Source organism: Podarcis vaucheri (assembly GCF_965113315.1).
Source record: "Podarcis vaucheri genome assembly, chromosome: 1".
NCBI lineage: Eukaryota > Metazoa > Chordata > Lepidosauria > Squamata > Lacertidae > Podarcis > Podarcis vaucheri.
Window position 1 is genome coordinate 88,035,907 of NC_138759.1, and position 13,093 is coordinate 88,048,999.

The window sequence follows — 13,093 nt, forward strand, 5'->3', positions numbered from 1 at the left end:
ATATAAACATGGTTTCTCTCTCCCAAAGGTCTCAGCCACCTGCACTTTCATGACCTAGTTCTATTCCACCCCTATTTGGGCAATACCAAACAGTTTCACTCCCATCCTTTAAGGATGATTTATTCTGGACCGGATGCCGCTCAGCGCCTGCCAGCTCTCCTCCAGCCACCTTTTCAGCTGAAGAGCTATCCTAATAAGGGTAGGCCAAGTCCAAAGGAGGAAAGTGCTGTGAGTGGCAAACACTGGGTTGGGGGAGCAGGGTGCTTCATCCAGACTAGCAGTGCTCAGCTAGCAATGCCACACTCTCGAAAGCAGAAAGTGAGAGGCCTGGCAGCCATCTGGGTCTGAGAACATTGTCATGGGTGCAGCTGCCTGCCCCCCTAAATCAATAGAAATACTTAAATGAGGTTCTGCCCCCCTAACATGAAGCCTGCCCGCCCCCAACATGAATCCTGGCTATGCCCATGAACATTGTGTACAGGGTTTAAACCCAGATCCCACTACCAATAATAGGGGCCATTCCAGGATTATGTGAAATACTTAACTATTACATTTTGATATGGTAGGAATTCGTTTGAAAATTAAGTGGGATTAAGTTTAAAAAACAAATAAGAAATATATTGTGGCACATGGGTGGAAAACCTTTTTCAGACCAAAGACTGCTGAGTGCGTGCACAAACACACCAGGAACGATAACTCCATCAAAAAAAGAAGATTGCATGTTGTAGGGTAGAAGCAAGGATTTTAATAGCCACCACCAAGCTGTGACAATTTCATTCTTAAACACCTGAGTATTGGGAACGCAGGGAAGAGAAAAGTTGATGCAATCAGTCAGCCAGTTCTGAGGGACACTGGCTAACAGTAACTACTCCTACCCCACCCTCCACTCCTCAGATCCACCACAAGAATCAATCAGGCACAGAATGCGGTGCAAAGCTTTGCAAGGATTCACAGGAGAAGATTGCAGAGCAATCTGATACCAGTAAATTGTATCAGAGGTGATTTGGGTACAGGGAGATCCACCAGATGATCAGCCAAGGCACAAACAAGGTTGATGTTAAGTGCTTAGTCTTCACAGTCTATCCAGACGAAGTTTCAGGAGTGGTGATCAAGGTTTGCTTAAAGCATGGGCAACCCAGTGTTTTGGTTTGTGGGCTACATTCAGAGTTGGCCAACCCTTTGTGGGCCACGTTCTAGCAGCCATCAGAGCCAAAATGGCCACCAAACACAGACTCACTCCACATGTATACAAACTCAGTACACAGCACACACTCTCACTCTCACTCGCATACACACAGAAGAGAAACGAGACCTCCGGGGCTTGGTGGAGAGCTTTGAACCTCTCCTCTTCAGCCCAGCATTGCAACGGGGAGGAAGGTGGGGCAGATGGACCACTGCATATAGTCTTGGAGGGCTTGATCCAGTCCGTGGGCTTGTGACCCCCCCCACTGCCTTAAAGCTTTGTCCGTCTGTCAAGAAGCTCCAGGTCAATGGGTCTGTCAGGAACAAGCACAATCCGAGAGAGGGGCTTCACCTCTGTACACCGTGGACCTGGTCTGATTAAGAATATCCGGATAAGCTGGAAAGAGAAAAGCTTGACTTATTTGGGGGCAAAGCTTCATTCCCACCCACCAAACACAAGTAATCAAATATGCCTACAGCTGTGATGACCTCTTGGGCCACAGCATTGCCCTGTTTCTGGTTTGTTTATTATACTGTATTCATTTTCTGCCCTTCTTCCCAAAGGACACCCCCTCTGCCCCCACAGAAGTAACTCACCCTGGCAAGAGCCAAATGCATCTCGAGCTCAGCGATGCGGCGCCCCAGACAGGCACGCACCCCATAGCCAAAGGGGATGGAGCTGAAGGGGTGGGGAGGCAAGTCCCTCTGATCTCGCAGCCAGCGACGTGGCAGGAAGCGCTCTGGTTCCGGGAAGCTGGACTCATCATGCGAGAGAGCGTAATGGGCCAAAACAAAGAGGGTCTGGAGGGGCCAGTGGGAAGCACAGAGAGTTAGCAAATGACAAAGACTTTGCTCTCCGACAGTCGATTCCCCATAGCAACATAAGGGCTGGTGGCAAAGTAATATTCTTGCCATGCAGTTTACCATTTCCCATCAGGGCAGCTTAACCAATGCTAACCCATTCTGACATATGTACATACAGCCTTCACCTAGTTCAAGCCTTGCATTCCCCCACTGTTGTTTTTCCCTATCATGAACTGCCTATATGTCAAGATTCAGTGACAGCCCCATCCCTTTTATTCCATATCCACTTCTGGCCACTAACAAATGCCTCAAGTTGCAACATCAGGAATACATTACTACTCACATCCCTTGGAAATTTGTATCCTCCAACAACAACATCGTCTTCTGCGATGATTCGGGCATTGGCGGGGACCACAGGGTAAAGCCTATAAGGACATTAGTGGAGGGAGGGCTGTCACTGTGCATCAGAACAAAGGAAGGCTCTTCAGAAGCTACAGAAGCATAAATGGGAAATGGGTGGAACCACTCTGGGCAAGATGAAGCCCCGGGAGCCACAAAGTCCAGGCCTGTGATCTTGCTCCTTGGAACAATGAGAAAGGCCCCTTACCTAAGAGTCTCCTTGATCACTGCCTTAAGCAGTGGCATCCTGGCGAGGTCCTTGGCCTCAGGGATCTGATCTTCGGGTACCACACTGATCAACTCCTGGTATAAGGCTTCCTGGACCTCCATGTCTCTGGCCAGGTGATACATGGCCCATGAAAGGGTATTTGATGTCTGAAAGGGCAAAGCAAAGTGGTGAAGATGCTACATCCAGGCAGCAAAGGCAGGAGAAAATCTTGGAATGATATATGTGACCATCCCAAAGAATCAGACAGTGACTAGCCTGTGGCAGTCAAATCTCTTCCAAAAGCTTATCATGAAGGAACACAGCAGTTTGCTATATTTTTACATTTCCCATAATTTTTTTTAAAAAAATGTGTATTGAGGGATGCAGGGCAAGGAGACATCATGGCCCTCCACCCCCACCCAAGAGCCACCTAACACCAACTGCTCTGTGGGTTGGCTCCTGATGGTTTGTTTTATTTATGTAGTGTGATATTGCTTGTAAGCTGCATTTTTTGTCATTACATTTTGGGGTGGGCACTCAAGTAAGGAAGGCTAAGAAGTCAATGTCCTACCGTGTCTACGCCAGCCAGGAGTAGCTCAGCTATGCTGCCATATATCTCTTCATGGCTAATCCGCCCACTGGACAGTAGGTAAGTTAGGTAGCCTGAGACAACCTCACCCTTCTCCAGAGACTTCTCAACCTCCAGCATCTTCTGATCAATCAGCTTTTTCCCTGGAGTAATTAAATAGCATCGGTTACCATGGGAACACATGTCTGGCCTGATCATTCCTGCATCCTCCACACAGGCTCGGTATCTACCACTCACCTTTGGCCTACTGTTACCATGGGGACACAATTATGGGACTGTTCATGACAGCATTTACCACGTGGGCCGGATATCTACCACTCACCTTTGACTTCTTGGCCTACTGGCACAGGCACTTGAGGAAGCTTAGATTACGAATCTTCCCACTCTCAAGAGAGAAAGTGAGGGATGATTGACCGGTAATTCCAGAGTTGTCCCCACTCTTGACATACCAAAGGCAAAGATTGTGTCCCAGCCCTGCAGATAGCGGTTCCAGAAAGGCAGCACATCCCGGGTCCACTTGGGCAGGATAGTAGCAAAGATGGAGTTCTTCAGCATGTACCCAATTGCATGGATAAAGTTCTGTGTTTCAGCAGGGATCTGCTTTTCCAAACAGCCAATGCGGGTCTCAAATAGGATGTAGGAGATGCCTGGAAGCAGAAAGCACAGGTGGGAAGACTTGAGGAAACGGCCCTGATATCCCATCACATTAGAAAGAATATCTCCAAAGGGTTTGCTTGTACTTGGAACAATATATTAATTGTGGACTGTCAGACCGAAAGTATTGGAATGAGCTTGGCTGCTGGGAGAGGAGGGTATATGATGGCTGCCATGTTTAGCTGGGCAATTATTTTTTTTGCCTATCTCTCCAGGGATGGCAGTGTCTATCCAGCTACAAGATGTGTACTTTTAAAAGACTGGACTTTTCAGGATAAGCTGTTACACATTAACACCAAGAACATGGATCCCCATTGTGGCAGACACAGAAACTTCTAACTATCCCTTCCTTTGCCATTTTTCATCTGACTATACTCCCCACAGAGTTGGTCTGCTTTCTGGAGTGGGGAACTTGTGGCTCTCCAGATGTTGCTGAACTACAACTCCCATCATTCCTGATCGTTGGCCATGCTGGCTGGGGCTGATAGGAGTTGGAGTCCAACACCTTCTGAAGGGCCATAGATTTCCCCAGTGCTAGATCAAACAAGGTATACACTTCCTGATTATTATTTTTTAAAGAAAAACATTTTGAATTGTTCAGAATTTTAGGAAAAAGTTGTTCTCTCCTGATTACCCCCTTACTCTTAAATGCAGAGGGGGAAAGTATTGCTTTAAAAGAGAGAGAGAATGTTTCTATGAAAAAATAACATCTGGGGTAATTAAACAGAAAATGGAAAACCTTCTTAAGCTGAATCCTGTAATCAGTTGCTGGTGCTTAGCTCCACTCAAGTCAACTAGTCAATGAATAATAACAACAACAACAATAATTTTATTATTTATACCCTATCTGGCTGGTTTCCCCAGCCACTCTGGGCGGCTTACAGCACATAAACAATTGTAAAACATTAGACTTTAAAAATTTCTCACTATAGGGTTGCCTTCCAATGTCTTCTAAAAGTCAGATCGTTGTTTAGCCACTACCTAGAAGGCGCTCTGCCTGGTTCCCTGTAACCTCACTTCTTGCAGTGAGGGAACTACTGGAAGGCCCTCGGAGCTGGACCTCAGTGTCCAGGCTGAACGATGGGGTGAAGATGCTCCTTCGGGTATACTGAATGGAGGCTTTTTAGGGCTTTAAAGGTCAGCACCAACACTTTGAATTGTGCTCGGAAACGTACTGGGAGCCAATGTAGGTCTTTCAGGACCGGTGTTATATGGTCTTGGCGGCCACTCCCAGTCACTTGTCTAGCTGCCGCAATGAAATGAAACAATGCATGTAATGTCAGGTTCAGTGGGGCCCATAATCAAAAGATTTCCTTCACATGCATGGGGTCACACCTAGACCTACCTGACACCTGAACAGCTCCTCTTCCACCTACCCATTAGCTGTACGATGAGAATAACAGAATAATCACTGAAAGGAAATAGTTTACAGCATCATAACTGTCCACACACCTTCCAAGGCAAAGCGGTACAATACACTGGCCATATCTTGCACCACCATCCCTGAGGGACTCTTTTTTCTCTCATTCTCCAGAAACACCATCAGGTCTGACACCACCTCATTGATAGCACCCGCATACAAAACAGCCTCTGTAGGTTTGAGCATCCTCTTGTTCAGCACCTGCCGCAGGCGGTGCCACCGCTCTCCATCCCTGAGGAGAGAGACAGTTGGATCCATGTAAGAAAGAAGAAGAAGAAGAGTTTGGATTTGATATCCCGCTTTATCACTACCCTAAGGAGTCTCAAAGCGGCTAACAATCTCCCACAACCCACAACAAATATCCCTTGGAATATTTCTCAGTTTGCCAGTATTGGCTCATGGTTTTGCTCTGGAATCACTCCTCATTGACAGGAAACTTCTGACCCTCCAAATGTTGTGGGGCTCCCATCAGCTCCAGTCAGTATAGTCAATGGCTAGGGATAATGGGAGTTGCAGTCCAACCCTCTCTGAAGGGCTACAGGTTCCCCATCCTGCCACAGGGCATGTTTAGGCAGCCCTGACTGCAGGGAATAGGAGGGTTTTGGAAACCCTTTCATCACTTAAGAAATCCTTTAGCCTACAATGGGTAGCCTGTTCGTTTGGCTGACAGAGAGAGGCAGAGAACAGCAGACAGCTGCAAAGTCTTTTAAAAAACCCAACTTCAAACAATTTTATATACTGTATGGGTTCTGTAAATTTGCAATGAAAGTCAACTGTGGAAGGTCTTGATTGGTTGGTACCCATCAAGCCACTAATACTTTCCTTTTCCAATCTCAGTAGTTGTTTTGCAACATAAGACAAATGTTTGTTTGGCTTTATTTATTAAAATATGAAAGGGGCAGAAGCAAAGAACCCCATGCAAGTGCAAACTACAAGATGCTGCGGTGTGGAGAGTTCCTGTTCAGGGTTGCAGCAAGCCAGCCATGCCTTTTTCTAGGATAATCCTTTCCATTCCCCCTCCTACTGCAGTTTTCTTTCCCCAACAGTCAGTTGGCTTTCCATGTCCACTCTGCGTGCTCATTCTCACTGAGCTCTTTTGGGGTGCTCCCCTAAAGAATCTTCATTATACTTTGGCAAACCTTGTGATTTCCCCTAAGTCTGCTGGCACCTCCTCCTCCTATTTGTGTGGTACCATCTTGGCTGCAAAGGGGTTGGCATTTGGAGAATTGACTTTGCTATTAATACGGATGCTTCCAAAGGAAGGCATTTTCTTGCAATATCATATCTGATTTTCCTTTGTGCACAACTGACGCATGAGTCTTCACACATTCCCTGCTTCTCATTCATGATATTCATTGCTATGCCACACCTTGCCATCCACACCAATGCGAGGAGCTGGAGATAAGGTATCTGGAATGTGCTTTTCTGTTCCATTCCAGATGTAAGTGTGCCCTGAAAGCACTGTGCCTTTCCCATAATTGCCAGAAGAAATTATACAAAGTATCCAAGCATGCAAATTCATTGAATCAAATTGCAGAATTTAGCTGCTTTTTTCCACTCTTTAAAAAAATTAAAAGTCTACATTATACACAGCCTTGGAAATATCAAACCATCATAGAAAGATAAAATGCATGCTATGCAAAGACTATGCCTCCCCTTGCTTTTGTAAATACTGCCCTTGATATGCCCACACAGTAGCTACAGGATATGGGATGGAACGCTTCACACACTCACTCAGTGAAGGGGCCATAGGGCAAGTGCCGTACGTCCCGGTGCTCCTTCCAGAGGGCCATGTCACTTCGGATGGGATACTTCCCTTCCTGACGCAACAGCTGCTCGAGGACTTCAGGACTGCCAATATTAATGTTAACATAAGGGCCAAACCAAGATTGCCAAATGGGGCCATACTTCTTCCTGGAAATGACCTGGAAGAGACACACACAGTCAGTGGGATTAGCCCTGGCACCAGCCCATTCTGAATAATCATAAATGTTTGCATGACTGCCCTTATTGCTGAGGGCAATAATTAAGTCCACATGCTGGTTAGGAAAATGCCATATACACCTAGAAGCATCACACCACTTCATTCTCAGCAAGGACATGCTGCCATTTTTATTTGTTTTGCTTAGTTTAGAGCTTGCATTCCTCAGTTCAGCTCTGGGTCCCTTCCTCCTTCAGTTCCTTCCTCCTGCAGTGCCCAGCTGTGATAACACTTCCCATAGTTCCATCTCGCCCCTGGATTTTGGATACAGTGGTACCTCGCAAGACGAATGCCTCGCAAGACGAAAAACGCGCAAGACGAAAGAGTTTTCCATTTTTTTAGTCGTTCCACAAGATGAATTTCCCTATGGGCTTGCTTCGCAACACAAAACGTCTTGCGAGTTCTTGTGAGTTTGTTTCTTTTTTCTTAAAGCCGCTAAGCCGTTAATAGCCGCTAAGCCGCTAATAGCCGTGCTTCGCAAAACGAAGAGACTCGCGGAACGGATTAATTTCGTCTTGCAAGGCACCACTGTACTATGATTATATAACAGATAGATTACACTAAAAGATGCAGGAATGAAATTTAGAATTGGAACCCCATGGAGGGAAGGAAGGAGGTCTCAAGGTTTGAAATAACCTTTTTCTAAATGTGTGAAAATGTTATGTTTATAGTTATTTATTTATTTATTTATTTATTTGTTTATGTAAAAAAACTAAGTGTTTCAATCCCTTCTTTATTTGGCATTTCTGCAAGTTGCCAGCTCTGCAGCCTTCTAACTACCCTATTTTCTAGCTTGCTTTATATCCAATATTTTCACTCCAGCTCCCAACCTTTTAGTCAGGACAAGAGGAGATATTTGGGGCTGGATTCAACTAAATATCTGCGCTAGTGGGATCCAGCATTTACATCCCACCTCTTTCTCCAAGGAGCTCAGGGGAGTCTACATGGTTCTCCACATTTAATCCCCATAACACCCTTGTGAGGTAAGTTAGGCTGAGAGGCAGTGACTGGCTTAAGGTGAGCTTCATGGTTGAGAGGGGATTTGAACTCTTGTCTCCCAGGTCCTAGTCTGACAATCAAACCACAGTACCACACTGGCTCACTGTGGGAGCATGGAGTTCTATTTATTTTTGGAAGCAGCTGTAAACTGGGCCCCGGGCAAAGGTTGGTTAGGAAATACAGCACCACCACTCTGGCTTTGATGCTTTGCTTCTGCCATCTCATATCTACAGTAAATACCAGGTGATGGTGTTGAACTCCTTACACAATAGTTTCTTTCAACCAGTGTAATCAATAAATCTTTATTGACTCTTTCATCTTGTTCTCCTCAGGCTATTATAGGGCATTCTTCCTAGATAAGAGATGGCCCCTTTTAGAGTGGGCTAAAACTAATACAGTGGTACCTCGGTTTAAGGACAGCCCTGTTTACGAACTATTCGGTTCACAAAACAAGAAGTAGTGTCCCAGTTTGCAAACTTTACCTCGGTCTAAGAACGGAATCTGACCGGTGGAAGGGCACCAGCGGTGGGAGGCCTCATTAGGGAAAATGCGCCTCGGTTTAAGAATGGTTTCGGTTTAAGAACGGATTTCTGGAACTGATTAAGTTCATAAACCGAGGTACCACTGTACCTGCTCCTGATTACACTATTTTTTTGGGGTGGCCCCTTCTCTAACAATCAATGCGATGTAGGGACAGCATGCTGTAGTGGCTAGAGTGACAAACGGCTGGCAAGACCTAGGTTCAAATCTCCACTCGTCCATAAATGTGGCTGGGTGAACTAATGGAGCAATCCTAACCAGGCTCTGAAGAATGATGGGCTAGACACTCACTGCAGCAGCAGTAACAGCAGCAGAAAAGAAGGGGGACCAGGCAAATAGGGTCCAGATCAGTTCCTCCACTAGCCAGCACTGGCTGTGAGCACAGCTTTATGTTCAGCGGACACCAAGCTGACACAGCTCCCCCCCCCCCAAGCTCCTTTAGCATCTCATCCATTTGGAGGTTTGTGCTGGCAGAAAGACACAAGCATTTCCCTACCTGGCTGCCTCCACTCAGTCCCATCTCCCAAAAGGCTGGCATAAATGGAGTTTGTACTGAACCTTAAATCTCAGTCTAACCTACTTTACAGCATTGTTTTCAGGATATAACAGCAATTACCGTAATTTTCGCTCTATAACACGCACCAGACCATAACACGCACGTAGTTTTTAGAGGAGGAAAACAAGAAAAAAAATTCTAAACAAAATAGTGGATATATGATTTTTGTGGTTCATGCTGTGGCCACAGACATGTGATCTGACAGTGAGTTTGGAGTAGTCCAATGCAAAAATCCTGAGGATCCATGTGGATCCATGCTTTGTAACCACGGAGGAGGGAAGGAAGGGGAACCACGGATCCTCTGCTCACGACTGCAGCAGATCCCCCCCGCCACCCGCAGGCATTCGCTCCATAACACGCACAGACATTTCCCCTTACTTCCTAGGAGGAAAAAAGTGAGTGTTATGGTGCAAAAAATACGGTATGTTTGCTGCTCTGAGCTACTTGTAGGGCAGGCATGATATACTAAATACAGGCTTTCCCATTGCAAGATGTTTACCTCAAAGCAGAGAACCTAATAGGAACCTCTAAGGATAGAGTCTGGTACTTTTTCCACAGTCTTATGTTCTGTTTCTTGGGGATGTGAGGGGGTGATGAGTCCTGGAGACTGGTTTTTACATAGATAGATAAACTCTAAGGAGAACATAATAATTTTTCCTCTCTCTTTGTCCCTCCCTCCCTCCCTCCCTCCCTCCCTCCCTCCCTCCCTCTCTCTCTCTCTGTCTCTCCTTAATTGAGGCTGCAGTCCTATGCATACAGGAATAAGGCCCACTGAACTCAGGGGAACTTCCTTCCAAAGCAAAGTCCATGCACAGAATTGGTTCGGTAGTCAACTCTTGGTTACAGGACCTCACACCAAACACACATCAATGGTTAGAAATAACCACCATTTGAGTTCTCTGGCCCTAGTTTTCACCTCAGAACAATTCACAAGCAGTGACACATAAGAAGCTATGTTCTCGCTGTACCAATTTCTCATGTTAGGGAACTGGCAACTTTCCCAAGAAGAAACAGTTTGTAAAAAAGAAAACGAAAAAAAAAACCTTTGTTCCTTGCATCACAGCAGTTCTAGTGTTAGCTGAGTTCACAGAGCCTTCAGGAAAACCAAACGTTTGCAAAACTTGTAAACATGCCTATAGGCCTCTTACTAATGGCCACATGTTAGAGTTTTCTTGATTATTTTATAAACCTTGAAAACAGCCACTGAGAACTGACTCTTGCTATCTAGTTTTGTCATATCTGCCAGCTGATTTGCTCCCTATCCCCTTGTGATCTCTTGGCACCTTTCGTTATTGTATTTGTACAGGGCTGTTACCTGCCCTAGGACTTTGTGGTGAGGAAATCTAATAAATCTGCTGCTGCTGGGTTATGAAACTCTTACTCCACCCTCCCTACTACTATAGTTTGTATGGAATCAAGCCTGTTAAACTGCTGAGCTAAAGTAGTCATCCTGACTGTGACTGGGATCAACATCTGGAGGACCACAGGCTAGGTATCTGAAAGTGAGGGAGACTATTTCCCCTTCTCTAAACTTTCTGTCTTGGTATACTTTGGACTGAGCTACTGTTTTGCTGAACCCTTGAACCCCAAATGTCACTGGAATGTGGCCAATATTAATTCCCAAGAATGGGTTCAATCACAGCCCTTGAGTAGCCAACACTTTTCCCCCTGCAGTGGAAGCCCTGCCTTTAGGTCCTCCTTTATTATTTGAAGCCATGTAGTAGATCAAACTCCTTCCATGCCTAGCTATCTGATCACCTTTCCAGTTCTTGGATTATTGGTGTTAATTCCTCTAACATCCTTTCAGAACAGGGATTCAGAAGTTGTTGGGACTCCTGCTCCCATCAGCCCTAGCCAGCGTGGCCAATGGCCAGGGATGGTGGAAGTTGTAGTTCAACAACATCTGGGGCCATAGGTTCTCCATTCATTTTAAAGCATAGGCACCAGAATGAGACAACAGCTCAGTTATAGATCACAGTGCCTGTGACCTTATGAAGCAACATGCAGATCATGACCCCACACACAGCTATTTTGCACATGCCTCCAAGGATCACTTTGGTTTTACTTGCTAGTACGGGCTCATAGTCCATTCAGTCCTCTGAACCTTAAAAGTCTTCCTTGTCTTCCAGTCAGCTGTTGTTATCTGAAGCATCAATGGGGGTTATGACGCATTACTTGTGTTAGCAGTGAAGGATCAGACATACAGGTTCAAAAAGGCTGGGAGGCAGGACCATAACGCAGGCACAACTTTTTATCTCAGAGAAGCCCATCAGATTAATGGCAGATAGGGAAAGACACTTAGGCTGAAGTCCTAGCTCCTCTCACTTGGGAGTAAGGACAATTTCGCTCACTGGGGATTCTGTGTAATAATAATAATAATAATAATTTATTATTACGGTCAAAGACCAGTTCACTTCTGAGTAGACATATCAGAGTGCGCATTCAGGCCACATGTTGTGCTGCCAGCAATGCTTTAAAAAGCAATTAAAAACTCTGTAGTGAATGCTCTTCCAGAGTCTCCTCTTCAGCTGTACACTACTTCACTAACTTCCAGATGTGGTATATCAGCTTTCTTGTTCTTGGAGGGCCCAGGCTTCTGTCCCAAAGTGGCTGTGAGTCCCCTAACCATCCTAAATGCCCAGGGCAGGGACACTGTTAGGGCGCATCTCTGGACCCCCTAAGCACCAGGTGTTTTATGACGAGCACAGGACCACCTGCCAATCTTCTCCTTGAAAACAACACATAGATAGCTTCCCTTATAGGGCAACTGGGCAACAGTGCTGGCAGGACGTCAGCCTTAAGTCTCAACTTCCCAGAGGAATAGATTCATATAAATTCTACCTGGCAACGTCCCTGGCTCCGGATTGGCTCAGCTGGCATGAATATACCTGGGAGCCTTTGCGACGCCAGGTGAGATCACCAGGTGAGATCCCTTGGGATATGCTCCCTCTTGCCCGTCCCCACTGCCCGGGGTGCCCCACCGTCGACCATCTCCCACCTGCAGGCGGTGCGTGTGGAGCAAATAGCCCCTCACGAAGAGCCAGTAGATGGATCCCAGGATCCCCGGCCCGGGCAACTCTTCCGGCCGCTTCAGCCGCTCCTCATGCCGGGAGACCGAAGCTGCCTCCGCGGCGCTGGATGCGCTTCTGCAAGCTAGATCGGGGCACAGAGACCCTGGCTGAGACCCCAGGCAGCGCCGCAGCAGCCTCCCGGAGAAGCCTCCCAACTTCGCCATGGCTCCTGCGGACTGAAAGTCAGGCGGGAGAGGAGAGGGAGAGGGAGGGAGAGGAGGAGGGGCCAGCTGGGCGGGACTGACCTAAAGAAGGCGAAGAAGAAGAGGAGGAGGAGGAGCCGGGAGCTGCTTGCGTATTTCAGGAAAAGCTTTTGGGGGAAAGGTAACTGCATACTCTCTTTTCAAAATTTAAAAACCTTCGTACCCAATTGAGCCCTTCTGCGCTGGAGACGATAAGCGATTGTGCTTTGCAGCAGATGGTTACGGAACAAAGCAGAAGCGAAGTAACCACTTCACATCCTGAGCGGTGCCCAGGATTTGGTGTCGAGTTGCTTGCTTGGGAGCAGTGCTTATCGCGAGGGGGGTGGGCGCCGCCGCCTCCAGGCGTCCTTTTTATTGCACGCCGCCAATGATCTTTTGCATGCACAAAACTGGAGTGAAGGTTATTATTGAATTTATTTATATCCCGTATTTTTTCCTGACAGGGACTCAAGGCGGCTCACAGCTAAACACTTGGGGCGGAGCAATG

The 13,093-nt window shown here is 46.6% G+C and overlaps 1 protein-coding gene across 1 annotated transcript; it reads right to left on the reverse strand.

Annotated features, from left to right (window-relative positions):
- Positions 1 to 722: 722 nt before the first annotated feature.
- On the reverse strand, positions 723 to 12,587 carry CYP27A1 (cytochrome P450 family 27 subfamily A member 1). The gene is made up of 9 exons (XM_082236150.1): positions 12,331 to 12,587; positions 6,991 to 7,181; positions 5,289 to 5,488; positions 3,632 to 3,829; positions 3,165 to 3,325; positions 2,594 to 2,760; positions 2,330 to 2,411; positions 1,780 to 1,983; positions 723 to 1,579 (listed from the first exon to the last, which is right to left on the reverse strand). Exons 1-9 carry the CDS (start codon positions 12,565 to 12,567, stop codon positions 1,454 to 1,456), a joined length of 1,566 nt encoding a protein of 521 aa, XP_082092276.1. The 5' UTR covers positions 12,568 to 12,587; the 3' UTR covers positions 723 to 1,453.
- Positions 12,588 to 13,093: the final 506 nt, after the last annotated feature.